We start from the raw sequence: 17,939 nt of genomic DNA, 5'->3' as shown, positions 1-17,939 counted from the left end.
AATCTCTGGCAGAATCTATACTATGTGTTCCTCTTTGAACTAGATACAGGAAATCTAGGTATAGTGCATATTATTTTCTATTCTGAAATAAATCACATGCCATAAGGGTCATTCATTGGTTTTTACTATTCTCACTAAACCATGCAACCACCACATTATGTAATTCTGCAACCTTCGTCACTCCAAAAATCAAAGCAACCCCTCAAGCCATCAATAGTTACTCCTTATGGAGTGAGATTGTCTGTGCTCACTAGGTGAGGCAAATGATTTTCTGGTAGTTTAAGGGATTTTTGTTGTTGTCTGTTATGTGTATAAATGTTGCTACATCTTGTGATTTAGTTTTGTCATTTCCAAATATGAGGAAATCTAAAACTATGGAGTTCAAAGGGAACTTAGAGATACCAGTGAAGTAGCACGGATTTGGGGGTCTCTGAGCTCTCTGGTTCCTTACTATCTTTCCAGCTGTCTCTCTGGGTGTCACAGTCTGTTCCTGGCACCGACAAGGTGTGCTTATTGCCAAGGACATGACTCCTGAGTGTCCAAACGCAGCAATACACTACACAATCTTTATGTAGCCAGGGGCAGGCCCTGCTTCTTACAAAGCCGAAATCTTAGTGCTTGGATGGTCTGAAAAACGTTGCCCTCACTTCCGACCGGGCCTCTAGGCTCTCGGGTTCCTTTGGTCCAGGACCCACTACAGCCTCCACCTTGGCTGGGGGTCTGGGCCCGCTCAGGAGTGCAGGCTTGGGCTGCATTTTCAACATGCAATCAATCGCCACCCGGCCTGCTCCTTCTGCCCAAGCCCGCAGGGCGCGCGCTAATGCACGCGCGTCTCCCAGCCTGCGCGCGCACGGGAAGCTCGGGGAGCACGCGCCCCCCGCGCCCCGCCTCCCTTGGCCCCGCCTCCTCCCCCTCCCGCGCGCCCGCCCCGCCGCCCGCCGCCACTGCCGCCGCCGGAGCTCTGTAGTATGGCATCGAGGAGAATGGAGACCAAACCTGTGATAACCTGTCTCAAAACCCTCCTCATCATCTACTCCTTCGTCTTCTGGGTGAGTGCCCATGCCTGGCTGCTGGCCGGACCACGGTCCATCAGACCGTGTGATGATGCTCTTAGAAAGAAAGGTGGAAGGAAAACCCAAACCCTAAACCCAGTCTTAGCCAGTGGATAAGGAGACAGGCACAGAGTGCTAAGTCGGGGCTGCGGGATGGTGGGGTGCAGGTCTGGGTTGCTGCGACCCTCGATTTTACCTGACGAAAGCTGTAGTGATCTCCGTGGTGTCGGTGGTTGCAGATTTTTGACCCTTCCAAAAAAAAAATTTTTTTTTTAAATGCATTGATTTCTTAAGCTTCTAGGACAGGGTCAGCCCCTGGGGAAAGTTGTGAATTCGTCTGTTTTCTCTTCTGGACTCCTCTCTCTACCTTAACAGCCAGTTTTGGAGGCCTGTTGGATCTAACCTGTGGCGGGCTGGGAGCGGGCGCAGGACGGCGGGATCTGATCCCCATATTCTGACTTAGTCCCAACCCGGTGGGGCTGTGGGAGAGAGTTGCCGTGAGCCTGCCTGGACAAGGACGATCAGTCTCCCAAGCGCACTAATGCGGGACAGGCGCCGCCACCGCGTGGAGGCGCATGGAGAGGGTCTTACATAAGCCAGGGGTATCTTTGAGCTTACTCAGCGACTGGGTCTTACGACCCCTTTTTGGTTCCTTTCCACCCTTTTCTGTTTCCATTCGGTCATTGTGTTTACTGCGTGAACCCAAACTGCAGTGCCTAAGAGGAGGACCCCTACCACCTGGTGGCTGCGGTGGCGCCCCAACTCTCTTCCCCACCTAATTGGTACTGCTACTAGTCCTTGAGCTCAATGCAGAAAGGTGACGTCAGTCCTTCAGCCCCGGCCGGCGATGGGCTGCATGGTGCACCTCGCTGAGGGATGCGCCCTTCTGTGCGCAGGAAGAGGGAAAAAAGGGGAGGAGGGGGCTCCGGGCTTATGCCTTACCTCATCCTGTTTGGCAATTCATGGAATCAGTGCAGGGCTGACACTGCAGTGATTCATTTGCAGAGGTGGGTGGTACCTAAAGACCATTCCCAGTTCTTTCTCTCACCACGTAGATGCCCCCCCCACACCACCAGATCCCTCTTCCCACCTTAAGCCACAGCCACCCTGCAAAGGAATGAATACGTGCCCCCCAACCCCACCCCCCCATAATCTGGGTCATTCCAGCTTCCAACGCAGTCATTTTGAAATGACTCTGTTGAAAAAAAAAATCTTGCCTTTGGTTGTTTCTTTCTTGCTTTTCCCACCCCAATATTAGGTCTGTTTTTGCTTCAAATGTGGAACACAGTATTGAATGGGGTACCTATATTCGGACTGATGGTAAACTGGATTGTTTGCAATAGCCAAGACAGGAGCTGAGATTTATCATGTATTGAAAAACATCCCGAATGTGTCTAGGCTTTTCTTTGCCACTGACATTGGTGATACTTCAGGTCTGGAAAACCATGGAGTGTGGCGACAACACATAGCAGGGCTCTGCAATGAGATAAGAGTAGCATGATCGAGACAGCCCACCATGTAAGAGAAACATAGGAGCTGACGTCTTATGGATTGGAAATGACACAGGTTGAATCATCTCAGTAGTGGAATTGTGGGCTAGCTATACATTCAAGGATCTTGTTATGTATGCCTGGAAAAAGCAGTACTGCTTGGTGACTGTCCAACTTTGCAGTAGCCATTGCTGGGGACTGGTTTAGCTCTTTATATATCTCCTTCAATCTGTTTTTGTTTTGCTTTTTGATGTACACACTTCCTATTTGTTTCTGGAGTAAATCCATGGATGATTATCTTAGGCTCCTGAAAAAGAAGGTTTATGGTGCATGGGAAGTAAGAAAGGTTGTTTTCTGAGCATCTCTGAAGCCTGGTAAAGAAGGGGTTGTTCCAGGCTTCCACTTTTCATCTGGATTATTTAACTCTTTTTGTTTCACAGCACCCCCACCCCCACCCCCGCACGCCTCCATGAACCCAATTGCTTCCTGCCTTCGAAAACATCTTAAATGATCACTGTGCTTTCTGAAAGTTCCTCATGCTGGCATTTAATTTTATATTTTGTACTTTCAAGATTTTCATATTCTTAAGTATTTACCCAGAGTATTTTCAGTAGTTTAAATAGGATTTAATGATCATTTCCTACTTTACAATAAAAAGAATGAGCTTTCTCCAGATAATAGGTCATTTTAAAGATGTTTTTCTTAATAAGCCGTAATCCAAATGCTGAGTTTTTTTTAAACTGTACCTTGAATGCTATTTTAAACAAAGCAGCTTTATTCAGACGTAATTCATATGATGTCACCCATTTAAAGTATGCTGTATAAATATATAATTAACATGTAAATAGTTTGCATTTTAGTGTGTTTGTTATCATTCATTTTAGTGTTTTCACGGATACAGTCATTACTACAGTTAATTTTCGATCGTTTCATCATTGAAAATGATGAGAAGGAACCCTGTTCTGTCCTTTAGCTCCCATTTTCTCTCCCACTTGTCCCTCTCCTGGTGCCAGCCCTAGGCAACCACGAATCTACTTTCAATTGCTATAGATTTTACTATTCTCAACATTTCATATATGTGAGCTCATGTATTTGCCCTTCTGTGACTGATAGGTTTCAGTTAGCATGAGATCTTCATGATTCATCCATGTTGTTTGTGTGTGTCAGTACTTCAGTTTTATGGTCAAATAGAATTTCATTTTGTGAATATACTATATTTTTGTTTATCCATTGATGAATATTTGGGCCATTTGACTCTTATGGATGATGAAGTTATAATGATTTATGTGCTATTTGTTTGTGTGTGTGTGCCTATATTTTCATTTTTCTTGGTTATATACCTGGGGGTCTGTATGAAATTACTAGGTCATATAACTCTATGGTTAATTGTTTGAAGAATGGCCATACTGTCTTTCAGAGCAAGTGTTCCATTTTATATTCCCTTCGACAGTTAGGGTTCCAGTTTCCCCATATGCTTGCCAGCATTTGTTACTACCTGGCTATTTAATTGTTACCATCCTTGTACTTGTGTATTTATATATCTTACTGTGATTCTGATTTGAATTTCCTTAATGAATGCTAATGTTGAATATTTTAAAATGCTTAATGCTCATTGGTCATCTCTTTGTATACTCATATTCTTTGATCATTTTATTTGGGCTATTTATCTTTTTATTACCACATTATTAACCACTCATATATTCTAGGTAAAATCTCCTGTCAGTATGAAAATTTTGCAAACATTTTTTCCCATTCTGTGGCTTCCCTTCTTCTTAGCTGTCTTTTGAACTGTGAACATCTATATAATATATATATATATATTAATGAAGTGCAAATGGATTGGCTTTTCATTTGTTGCATTGTTCATGCTTTTGATCTCATATGGAAGAATCCTTTGCTAAAGATCACAAGAATAACCTGTTAAAAACTGTTTATAAGAGTTATTTCTCAATTCAGTAAATATAATTGATATATGACTTTTTTGAATACCAAGTACTATGTCTGGCACATGGTAAGTACTCCATTTTTTTTTTGCATTTCTGGAGTCATGCCATGTAATATAGAAAAGGATGACCTTGCACTCTTTTAAGGGGAATGTGGAGAGATGACTATTCAGAATTATTTCCATCATGTTCCTGGTGAATTGTTTTAATTGGACTTCTTTTACTTCAATTTAGGTTTAGGAGTAGAAGGTGTTTCATCTTAAAATGGTGATAGGTTAGTAGCATCAAGAAGTGCTTTGACCTATACCAAACCAGAAGACTACTGTTATGAAAAAGAGATCAATGTTTTTATTTGTATTTTTTTGTTTTCAACCACTCTCCCTGGCTGCCATATTTTGCTAAAGTTCTGATTCTCAACAGGGGACAATTTCTGCATATTTGGCCATGTCTAAAGACTTTTTTTTTGTTACATCTGAGGTGGGTTCCACAGGCATTTAGTGGGTAGAGACCACAGTGTTGCTAAGCAGCTACCTGACAGCTGATGACTCTTTGTTGGGCTTGAGCCCTGCCCAATATCTGGCTCAAAGGTTAATAGTGCCAGTAACCTTTACTGTATTGAAACTGAGCGGTAGTAAGTGCTGTGAAGAGAAGGAGAGCCTGATGTGAAATTCACTGTATTTACCATACCACAGCATGCTCAACACAATTACCTGTCAGAAGAAAAACATTCGCTATGATGTGCCATAATTGTTTGTTTGAAGATTAAAGGTAAGTGACTCTTTACAGATTGTGTTCTAATGGATACTTCAATGACGTCACCTGAGTGCTAATAACCCATTCTTATTTCCCCTGATTTGTATGTTTTATTTTCAGGTTTGGAGTTAGAGGGAAATAAACACCTAGGAGTAAGTTCTCCTGTGTGTGCTTTCAAGACTAGAAACAGTATTCCATGGTAGTTTACTTGGGAAATATTTATATTCTTAATAAAGGAATGAAAACTGAAATTTAGTGATTACTCCTAGCTTAATTATTTAACACAGCACAGAGGAGTAGAGCTTTCAAAGGGGTACTATTTTCAGTCTATCTGTGGTGGATTAAATGTGTTCTTCCTATTCACATGTTGGTAGATGACCAGGGGTCTTAAAAACAACTGGCTTACAATAAAGACTGTTAAATCATTATATCTTTGTGATTTCTTTTGTCAGATATTTTAGTGAATTGTAATTTATCTTAGATTTGCATAAAATATGTCTCTTGATCTATATATATAAAACGAAGGTTCTAATTTTCATGAGAAATGTAATTCAGAAGCAAACAAGAAAACCTGAATATGTTACTTACGAAAAAAATGTTTTGTTTTATAAATTTTTATGGACTTTAAGTACTCATCTGTAAGTACTCATAAGTATGCATTTCAAGGTAAGATTTAAGTTGACTACTTCTGAACAGTATTTGTAGAGAAACATCCTTTGCTTCATTCTAGTGAATATTGAATTTGATTATTTTATTGTATAAGAATGTAATTAGCTTACTAATAGTATTGTTAAATCTTTTTATGGTGAAATACCAATGATTTCTCTTTTCCTTTGTAAAACATCATTAATCATTTGGGTGTAATTAAAAAATAATATTTTTCTCTCTTTTCAGCTGGGAACTTTCAGGGATTAGGTTTAATAAAGAGGAGAAAATCTAACATTTACAGTGTTTTGAGAAAGGCACATATTCCTGCCAGATTTTTTCATATGTCAGTTCAGTTCAACAAACATTTATTGAATACCTGTCATATACCAGGTATCATTTATTCTGTAAGATATTATCTGCTCACTGCATGCTGCATTTGACATCTTAGTTGGATTTATCAGTAATAGCCACTTTCAAATTGTTCATTTTTAGGTATTATCTAATTGTTGTCATACTATAAAAAATGAAAATGTGGTTTCTTTGTGTGTATGTGTGTGTTTTCAATACAGGGTTTCTCTGTGTAGTTTTGGAGCCTGTCCTGGAACTCTCTTTGTAGACCAGGCTGGCTTTGAACTCACAGAGATCCGGCTGCCTCTGCCTCCCAAGTGCTGGCATTAAAGGCATGCGCCACCACCGCCCGGCGGAAATGTGGTTTCTTTGAACTCTTCTTTTTCTCCCAGTTTATCACACATCATTTTGTGTAAGCAGTGGGCTGTGATGAGCTGACTAAGAAAGTCTCTTTATAGTAGAGCCATGTAGTATGGATATTATGAATACTTATTCAAAATTTTGTTTTCCCTGTAGTTAGCAACTACATTGTTTTTTCTTTCGCTTTTAGTATATTTAATAAACTTCATTTCCATATTCTTTTCAAGAATTATACGTCTTTGTTCAGTGTATTAAAGCACTGCATGTATTGTTTATGTGGCCTAGTGTTAGAGACATTTGTCTTACATCATTTTGACTTTCAACTTGGACTAATGTTCTCTGGCCTTCTGCTATGCTGAATCCTCAAAGTTCCTAGATGTTTGTTTCTTCTCTTTCTTAATTTTTTTCTCTTCATTTTGGTAGAGCAAACTTTCAAGTAGTTTTCTTTCTGGAAAAGGGTATATGGGAAGTCATATAGTGAAGCCTTTACAAATTCAGAACTCTTATTTGATGATTAGCTTGATAGTTTGGCTGAATATGTAATTGTAGTTTAGAAAGCATTTGCCCTCAAATTTTTACTATCTACTTTCTACCAAAGGCTTCTTGTTATTAATGTTGAAAAATTAGATATTACTATGATTCTTCTTGAATCCTGTTTTTTCCCCCTCTGGGAGTTTTTTTCCTTGCATATTTACAATGCTCTGAAATTTTTCTCTGAAGATATTAGAATTTTTTAAAAGTTTTTCTTTATTTCTTCATTGTTTCTTCCAAACAGATGTCTGGGTGTTTTCTGCTAATTGTTTTACATATATTAAAGGGGGGGTCATTTAAAACAGATTTGGGAGCTGTTAGCATAAGCTATTCCTATGTTTGTTGGTTATAAGTTGTGTGACTAGATGATCTTTAGAACCAAGATCAAGATTTTTATGCCTTTGATTTTTCTGTTGGGCTGATCATATGACCTACAGAAAAATCCTTTCCTTTCTCTCTGAACAAGAAGGTAAGGACACGAAAGAGACACCACGTGCAGTATACAAATATCCATTGCACTCCTGTCCTGCTTCAGAGATGTTCTGCTTTACTCTCCAGAGAATACATCTCTGAACCTATGGTAGAATGAGAGAAACCAGACACAGGAAGTTGGAGGTTTCCTAAGTGCTCTTCAAAACGTGTTTTACTAGCTCCTTCTTATTTCATCCTCCTCTAACTTCAGCTGTCTATGTCTTCTGGAGGTGCTTGAGTGTAAATACTTTATTCTAGGCTTTTCCAAAGCTGCTGCCATAGTTTTTGTTAGCCCTCAGGATATTAATATGGCTGTCTTTTCCACTCTCTTTATTATTGTGGCTTTTAAAAAGATCCTTTTAGTGTCATGTTGGTGGAATTTTGGGAGTTAGCCAAGATAAATGGATATGTTCAATCCATCATCTTTAACTACAAGTCCTTTCTATCTATATCTCTACTTTGCATGCTATTAAATAAGCAGTTGATTCTGAGTGATTGTATAGAAAATCTAAAATGGTAATAGTTGGATTATCATAGTAAGTATTGGTATAAACACACACACACATGTGCACACACACACACACACAGAGAGAGAGAGAGAGAGAGAGAGAGAGAGAGAGAGAGAGAGAGAGAGAGAGAGAGAGAGAGAGAAACTGAACCTAGAGTTTTAGGCATGCTAGGCAAGCACTTTATCCTATTAATGTATTTGGGGAAAAAAATCCTTTTGGATGACAAGGAAAATATTCTGTGTTGGGATAGGCTTACTAAAGCACATCCTCTAAAAGGTCATCTGGTTATCAGGGACAGAACAAATAGGGATGAAGCCCTGAAGGTTTCTGGTATTTTGTCTTCACGTCTCATTTCTTCCTACTAGGAAACAACTCAATGTGGTGTTTTCTGACTTAATTCAGACTCTACTTGACTAAATTAATGTGCTTGCATAAGAGTTTAGCATATGATATGTGTGTGGTTGGAGACTTGATGTTAAATCACTATTTTTATGCTATTATGGTTATGGGGCATGCATATGATAATCTGGAATCTTCTCTTTTTTAGTCAACTTATTTCCTGTATACAATGTTAAGTTAGGACATGTGTATTATCTTCTATACCATTTGGGGAACATTAAGCCATTTTTACCTAGTAGTTGCTCAGAAACTAGCTGAATTTTTATCAAAACCAAATGAAATTCATTTCATTTTAATCCCAGCAAGAGTTATTGATTTGACCTCATTGTGTGAGACATTATGATGACTCATTGGCTCTTCAGCATTATATCCTGTTTTAAGTAAGTATCCCAGAAGGTGCTGAGAACTGGAAGTCATTGTGACTGTTTCTTTGTTTAAACACATTAAACCCTTGAGATCGATGACTAATGTACTGCCAAACCAACTGGAAATACACTTTAAAAATATATTCTTAAATTTTTCCCCTTTGATTCCATTACAGCAGGTTCTGATATGAGTTATCATCTCATGGTAGAAAGTAGATCATTGGACTGATGTGTAAATTCCTGCTGTGACAGAATGCTTTTCATTCTTGGCAGAGCATTTTATTCTTTTTTATATAGTGCTTTAATATTCATCAAGAAGTGGATGAAGGAGAGGAGAAATAGAAGAGGAGTTTTTCCTTTTTATTGTTTTCCATTTGGTTTTTTTTGATCAGTTGAATATGTAAGCATTTTAAACAATCTAATGATAAACTCAAGGATCCTATTCTGCCTTGATATATTTTCTGTAATGATTTTAGAAGGTGAGTATTTCCCATCATAATCATCTATTTTATTTTAGGAGAAGTTTGTAGGTGTTCATATTGAGATGATTGGTTGGGTTTGGAATAGATACTAATTAAACAAACTTAAATCGGTGACTCTTAACACATTTTGTCAACCAGAAGATTTGCCTTAAGTTTCCCTAAAATAAATGTCTAAACTACATCCTAAAACACCATGATTCGGTTGGTCCAGATGGGGTTCCAGCATTAATAGTCTAAAAATAAGTGCCTAGAGATCCAACTGTGCAGTTGGGATTGGATTGTAAACCCCTGATCCCAAGAACACATAGTAGCTAACAGCAGGCCATTTCATCTTGAGTTTCCTGCATTTGGAGGTAGCTAGGAAGTATCCAGAATAGATTTACTAATTGAATCTTCTTTGTCTGGGGCAAGATCTATAGTGCCTCCCTCAAAACTAAAATAGCTTTGTCATCTTTGAGAGACCATGCTTATCATTGCTAAATAAATCAATGCTTAGCTAGTCATCAAGGGTCTTCTTTTTGGCATTTATTTATTGGGGGTAGGTGTGCATCACAGTTTGTAAATGGAAGTAACTTGCACAGGTGACTTCTCTTCCATCATGTAGGTTCTTGGGATCAAATTCAGTTATCTATGCTTGGTAGCAAGTGCCTTTATCTGCTGAGCCATTTTCCTGGCCCACCAAAAGTTTTTTTTTTTTCCAGACAGGGTTTCTCTGTGTAGTTTTGGTGCCTGTCCTGGATTTCACTCTGTAGACCAGGCTGGCCTCACACTCACAGAGATCCTCCTGTCTCTGCCTCCTGAGTGCTTGGATTAAAGGCATGTGCCACCACTGTCCAGCTCTAGATATTAAATTTTCCTTTACAAGCTCATGAATATCATGTGATCACCAACACTTGGCTATGGTGGGTAAGCATAGATATTCTAAACTCTGAAGAGAGAACAGAGGCTCAAAGAGATTATGTGATTCACTTAATGTTATAAAGCACATGTCCAAAGTCCAAATCAAGACTTCACATAAATATGGTTTGAAATCCCCTTCAATAGAGGGTAATAGTCAAAAGAATTACAAATGAGTGATAAGTAGAATATGAAAAAGAAATTAGGAATGGGGAATGCTTAAAAAAGCTTCATCAGAGCTGGAACTTGAACCCAAGCAGAGACGGGGAATATAGATTTCCATTCAGTCTCAGTTTTAGGAAATGTTGGGTTCACTTTCAATCCAAACGAAGTCATTGTCCAATCACTGGAAACAATCAACTCTCAAGTGGTGTCTGTGGGCCAAATTCTAGCTCTGTATTCTTGAGGATGGAGTACCAACTATTATTTTTAACAGAAACGATTTTCTTTCACACAAATATACTAACAGTAAAATGCTAACATGATTTTAGTCAATCAGGAATTAGAAAATAATTTTTGATTACATGTATTTATTTACTTACTTTGGATTGGGGAGACATGGTTTCACTGTCCTGAAACCCCACTGGCCTGGCTTCAAACTTCTGTCTCCAAAGTGCTGAGATTACAGAAGCAAATCACCTTGTACCACTATTATTTATGATTTATCTTTCAAATGCAGAACTACAAAACATTAAGATAGAAAAATACAAAATTATCTTTTTATGGCTATACTTGTTATATACCAAAACTTCCAGAGAGTCTAGTAAAAAGCTAAGAATTTGATATCCTGGCTAGATAGAAGGTAAGGATAAAATAATAACTGCCTTTCATTAGTACATCACACAAGCCTTAAAAGAGCAAAAGAGTTCATTAGCAATACCATCAAGAATCATGACTGTTGCAGAATAAAGTAAATAGGAAATGCAAAGAAGTCTCTGATATGATGGTATGGAACAGAAATTTCACTGAAAATAAGACCTGAATATATTCTTGAGTTGTATTATAAAATTACCAGTTCTCTAAAGATATGTTTTTAATAAATAAATATTTTTTATATAGAATCCTGGTAGAATTTGGGAAGAGAATGGTAGTGCTTGATTAAATTATATTGTTTATATAGGAAACAAATAACTGAGAAATTTAGAGGAAATTGGGAAGTGTGTCCCTCACATGTTAATGGAATATACTGTTTGGGGAGATACGAAGACAGACCTATATAATCCTCAGTTCCTGGCATTCATGCCTTGTGCCACCCCTGTTTCGGTGTCAGGAAGGTGGAAGACCTATGACTAGCTTCTCATAGAATATAATAAAGGTGATCAAACGTGCCATACAATTACACTATGTAGAATTTTTACAGTCAGTCTTCCTGAGAGGCTCTGTCTCTTTCTGGCCTTGAAAACTTCGGCTGCCTTGTTGAGAGCTGCCTTCTGGAGAGGGCCAGAAAGTAGGGAACTCTACCTTGGCAACCAGCAAGGAAAGGAAGCCTCAAGTTCAGGAATACATGAGCAACTGCCAACAACTGGGTGACCTTGGAAACAGATTCTTTCACCCACTGGAGCCTCCCATGAGACTGCAGCCCGACCTGAGGCTTTAATGGAAGTTTTGTAAAGCCAAAGGCAGATGGTATCACTTAGACTAAAGACGCCACAAAATCTGTGGAATAATAAATGTATTTTGTTTCCAGCATCTATATTTTGGCATTGTTAATATTATCATGAAATTAATATTATTATAACACAACTAGAAAGTCACTAATCAATTCAGTATCATGTTGGTTTAGAGAAAGGTAAATAAATTAATAGAACACTGAGGAGTCCAGAAATAAGGACGTGTGAATATTACTTAATCAATGAAACAGTATGTTCTTCTTTCTAGTAGGAGAAAGCTAGTTTTAAATGCTGCTCGTGCTACACAAAATTTTCAGTTAGTTTAAATATTCAAATATAAAATAAAGCAAAATTACATTTTCATATATTTAATATAAAAATATTTTTATATAGAAGTAATAGGTAGTGTGGTGATATTTTATTTGTACTGAAATGTTATTTTAATTTTATGTTAATAAATAAAGTTGCCCTGGGGTCAGAGCTATTAGAACCATAGTAAGAGCGTGGTGGTTAGAAGAGCTAGGTAGATTTCTGTGTGTTCAGGGATACAGCCAGTATTGGAGACATACGCCTTTAAGACCTGGAGGGCGGTACTTACAGGCAGTGATGAGGCAGTCATGTGGTTGGGTTTACAACCAATGAGAAGGCAGAACAGAAAGATTATTTAAACAGGGACACAGGAAGTACCTCCCTCTCTCGGGGAAGCTAGGAGCACTGGAGGAGGTAAGATTTTATCTTTGAGCTCTGACCTCTCGGCTTTTCTCTTTTACCTTGGCTCTGTGTTTCTTATTTTAATAATACGATTGGTTACATCTACATCTGGCGCCCAACGTGACAAGAATCCATTAAAAACTGCTTGGGGCCGGCTCCCTAGCCGGAGCAGCCGGCTCCCTAGCCCCAGCCCAGGTCTGCTTGGGCTCAGGCCGGACTGTGAGCTGCTTGCTTAAAGCCAGTGCTACAAACAGCTCAGGCCTGCCCTGCTAAACAGGGCCCCTGGCTGTAAAGCCAAGCCTTGACTCGGCTCAGAGGGAACAAGTGGCTGGCTTTAAGCTTTAGCCGGCTACCCCTTCCCTTTCACTTTCACTTTCACTTTCACTTTCGCTTTTGCTTTCTCTCTTGCTTTCTCTCTGTCTCTCTGTTCTCTCTCTCTCTCTCTCTCTCTCTCTCTCTCTCTCTCTCTCTCTCTCTCTCTCTCTGGATTTACACCTAGGACTCTAGGTGGCTGTTTTGAAATTCGCTCGGATTTCTACTGTTCTACGCAGATTTGGTAAGTCATAAAGGAAACTATTTAAAAGACAAATTTTTTCCACATTTAAAAAAATGGGTTTCCTGTGTACATTGGAAGAAAATTGGGTTTTGTTTGAAATTTTAGGCAGTCTGACAATGGAACAACTATATGAAAAGATTAGTATTATGGGAATTATGCAGTTAATCACCATGCTTATTCTCATTTTACTATTTAAAAAGATAGTCGATTTAAGTGCCAGGATAACAGCTTTAGAAAAACCTGTTAATTTTAACAGTGAAGTTGGTTCAAGTTTGGATCATAAGGTTACAGAAAGAAAGCCTGTTTTCACACAGTCATCCTTAATTTATCCTGTAACCGTACAGCAGATGCCTGATCAAATGGCTACACAAAATATCTGGGCTCCAATTGAACTGATGGATTTTAAAAGGTTTAAGGAGGCAATAGTATCTTATGGCATGCATTCCCCATATGTAAAGCAAATGTTAAACTCTTGGTCAACATATAATAGGATTATACCACAGGACTGGCGGGACCTTGCACAAGCTGTTCTAGAACCCAGCCAGAGACTTCAGTTTCTAACGTGGTTTAAGGAGGAAGCTAGAAACGTAGAAACACAATGGAGGGATAAAGGAATACAAGTTTGTCAGGATCAGCTTATTGGAGAAGGCCAATATGCTTCAATACAAACACAATGTTTATATGATGTTCAAACCGTAATTTTATGTCGAATGGCAGCCTTGAATGCATGGGACAGAGTTGATGAACCAGGAAAAAAACCTGAATCATTCACAAAGGTTATGCAAGGCCCAAAAGAATCTTTCACAGATTTTTTAGAAAGACTGGCTTCAGCAGTAAACAGAATGGTCTCAGGATCAGAAGCTAGTAAGGCAATAATTGAAGCTTTGGCATTTGAGAATGCGAATGCAGCATGTAAAAGAATAATCAGGCCGTTAAGGGCAAGATCTGCACCTTTGGAAGATTGGATTAGAGAAACAATTAATGTTGAGGTTGATGAGCATGATACGTGGGTAGGAGAAGTAATTTCAAAAGGTTTGAGGAGTGTTAGATGTTTTGGGTGTGGACAGCAAGGACATTTTAAAAGGGACTGTAAACAGGTCATTCCTAGAAGCAATGTTTCTTCAAGGAACAATGGCAACAGAAGGCCCCTTCCTTCTGGAGTATGCAGAAGGTGTGGTAAGGGAAAACACTGGACCAATGAATGTAGATCGACAAAATGGACAGACAGAACACGAAACAAAGGACTACCGATTCCTGCCAAAACAAGTATGGTTATGGCTTTATCAGACGGCATCTTCTGAGGCCAGGACAATATGGCACCATCCCTGAAGTCGCCTTCACAATCTGGAAAAGGTGCAGTACCCTTTTCTTCGAAGGCAGCTGAACAGGCAGTGGGCCGATGGCTTCTGTTGTGCAATGGAACAGCAACTGAAAGCTCACGCCTCTCAATAGTAGACTGGCATTTAATAGAGGGATGTGGAGAAGGGCATGCTTAGATGAAGCCATATATACACAGCCAAGAAGAATGGACAGCTGAATTCAAAAACCATCAACAATTTCCAGAATTTAAAATCCTGAATCATGACATGACACTAGTGGAATTCAGGTGTTTCTGGTACATGGACTGCTCTCACCCAGTGTGAGGTTGAACTGTTGACCTTGTGTACAACCTACTTCACAAATGAGTCTGTCAGATACGCTAAGCCTATAGGCTGAAGATGATGCCCCAACACTGCAGAGAAACCTCAGGTGACTGTCCAGGCAGCTGGCTGTTTCTGTCGACTCACAAAATTTTTGGAAGTTGCTTTTGTGCACTTCCTGTTTTTATTTTTGTTAGCTAATATTATTTCCTTCTTGGATCTCTGAGGGAGTTGAAGATTAGTTAGTTATAGTTGAAGATTAATTAGGATAGAAAGTGAATTAGATACATTTTGGACTTACTAAAATAGGATAGATAAGGGAATTATTTTCTCTGATTTGTCAAATACAAATGGACTAGACATCGTTTAGGTATTTGTTACTTGTATATATTGTATATAGTTATTGTACTTTTGTATATAGTTTTTCTTTTGTTAGTTATAACCTTTTGCCTTTTTTCTTTTTATTAAAATAGAAAAGGGGAAATGTGGTGATATTTTATTTGTACTGAAATGTTATTTTAATTTTATGTTAATAAATAAAGTTGCCCTGGGGTCAGAGCTATTAGAACCATAGTAAGAGCGTGGTGGTTAGAAGAGCTAGGTAGATTTCTGTGTGTTCAGGGATACAGCCAGTATTGGAGACATACGCCTTTAAGACCTGGAGGGCGGTACTTACAGGCAGTGATGAGGCAGTCATGTGGTTGGGTTTACAACCAATGAGAAGGCAGAACAGAAAGATTATTTAAACAGGGACACAGGAAGTACCTCCCTCTCTCGGGGAAGCTAGGAGCACTGGAGGAGGTAAGATTTTATCTCTGAGCTCTGACCTCTCGGCTTTTCTCTTTTACCTTGGCTCTGTGTTTCTTATTTTAATAATACGATTGGTTACATCTACAAGGTAGAGCCAGGCTTGTTGGCACATGACTTTAATCCCAGCACTCAGGAGGCAGAGGCAGGTGGCTCTCTGAGTGTGAGGCTAGCCTGGTTTATAGACCAAGTTCTAGGACAGCCAGGGCTACACAGAGAAACCCTGTCTTGAAAAACAAACAAACAAGCAAACAAGTCATAAGTATAATATAGGTGTGAGAGAGATAGCTTACTAAATTAAACACTCTAAAATATTGATTTATTTGGTTACCATTTTTTTAAAGTATGGAACAAAATTTGTAATAAAGTCAACTAAATTGTGGTGAGATAAAAAAAAAAAAAAAACTCGTGTCGAGTTTAGACCTCTACACAAAAGCTCTAATTTACCTTCTAATTTAAGATTTTTTCCATATAGACCAATGACTAAATTTTCTGACCAGGACTAAATATACTTGAGCAATCTCTACTTTAGAGAAACAGTTGGCACAGCTTCTCTGTACAGGGCCAACAGTAAATATTTTCGGTTTCATGAGCCATGCATCTAATTAGCACCAGCAATGTTAAATGAGGCCTGTGCAGCATAGATGATAGTGTAGATAAGTGAGTAAGGCTCCTCCATCCCAAACCAACTGTATTTACCAAACTAGATGGCCAGCTAGACTTGACTGAAATTGATTGACTCCTGCTCTATAGGATGCAGATATAAGGGAGGTCCAATCCTTACCTTCAATAATAATTATAATGTAAATTTTGCTATGGGCCTGTGAGAGTGGGAATGAAGCAAGCCTCACATTTTCTACCTTGAAAAGGCTACTTATTCCCTGTCTAACCAAGTAACCACTAAATTACTTCAGATATGAATATTCCAAAGTAAAATTCTTTGTTAAAAAAGCATGCTAGAAGTGTAAAATTCACATTAGATTTTGAAGATTTAGTATAAAATGCAAAGCATCTCATTTTGCATTAATTGCATATAGAATAGATAATATTTTAGATATATCAGCTTAAGAAAAATTTATTAGTACAATTAATTTCATATGTTTCTTTTTTACTTGAGTGTCATTCAAATATTTAAAGTTATAAATGTGTGCTGGGTGTGGTGGTTTGTATCTATAATCCCTGCATTCATGAGATCAAAGCAGGATTGCTATGAATACAAGGCCAGCCTAGGCTACATAGGGAGTTCCAGGCCAACATGGGCTACAATGTGAGACCCTGTCTTAAACACATACGGCTTGCCACTCTATCTCTTTCAGATAACTAGAAGTGGTATAACGAGTACTCCTGTTTGGTGGCACAAGAATGAGTTTGGTTGTACTAAAGAAAAAGGTGTGTGTGGTAGATCAGTTAGGCATAGGCTTTATTATGGGTCAACTAGGACTGCTGTTTGGCTGGCACAAGGGAGACTCATCCATAGTTTGGAACATGGAGATGAGAGCTACCCTTTACGGGTCTAGCCTGGAAGTAGTAAGTTGTAATACAAAGGCAAGAGGAAGTGAAACCAGGTTACCTAGCTCGGAACTGAGGTCTAATGTAGGGTGACAAGAACGAGCAGTGGAGAACTGCAGGCAGCTTCTTTAGGATATGGCAAAGACATTTTAAGAATGAATGCCAATGTTCTGTGCTTAATGAACCTTGCTGATGTTGATACCCTCATGACAGTGCAGACCCTAAGGGGCTGTTTCAAGTTTGATAGGCTGTGCTACATTTTGTCTATGTTTAGTTTGAGAGAGTAGTAACTTTGAAGGTAGGTTGAGTCTCAGAAGTTTGCTGTTTTTTTTCTGGCTGATACTGGTGAAGTTCTTTATCTTGGCTGTTTCTGTACTGTGTGGCACTACTTACCGCCCACCCTCCATGGTCACAGTTCGTTGATTATTTGTATGTTGGCTGGTCAGTGGAATGTTTGATTGAGCAAGCAGAACAGAACAGCTCTTTTGATGCTTTTGAATGTGCAATAGAATAGAGAAAGCTCTGCTGATGTTGGGCAGGAGGCGGAAACCCATGGCAAGGTAATAGTAGACATATGCATGCTGGAGAGCTAGAATGGACCCCATGAAGTCCCAATCAATAACTCATGTAGGTTCCTGGACAGCCCAGGCCTTTTCCTTCCAGCCTGGAAATGGCTTTTCACTTTTCTGGGGAGGCCTGTCCAACTTGGTTGGGAGTGACTCCTGGGCTCCTCAGCTCCTCTTGTCTTCAGTTTCTTGTCTGACCAGGAAAGGTGATGAGGTAGATGCTTGAAGTGGTTAGAAAGACAGGTGTGGAATTACAAGAGCATTACAAGAGCAACGTGAGGTTGTCGGACAA

At 39.1% G+C, this 17,939-nt stretch overlaps 1 protein-coding gene across 1 annotated transcript in view; it reads left to right on the top strand.

The window, feature by feature from the left end:
- Positions 1 to 921: 921 nt before the first annotated feature.
- The window catches only part of Tspan7 (tetraspanin 7), a 108,097-nt gene continuing 91,079 nt past the window's right edge, over positions 922 to 17,939 (top strand). Inside the window, exon 1 of the mRNA XM_006976902.4 lies at positions 922 to 1,049. Coding sequence (XP_006976964.1) covers positions 969 to 1,049 — 81 coding nt within the window. The 5' untranslated portion in view covers positions 922 to 968. The remainder of the gene's footprint in view (positions 1,050 to 17,939) is intronic.

Source organism: Peromyscus maniculatus, chromosome X (assembly GCF_049852395.1).
Source record: "Peromyscus maniculatus bairdii isolate BWxNUB_F1_BW_parent chromosome X, HU_Pman_BW_mat_3.1, whole genome shotgun sequence".
In the NCBI taxonomy this organism is placed as follows: Eukaryota; Metazoa; Chordata; class Mammalia; order Rodentia; family Cricetidae; genus Peromyscus; species Peromyscus maniculatus.
This window is presented reverse-complemented; position numbering and strand designations above follow the sequence as displayed.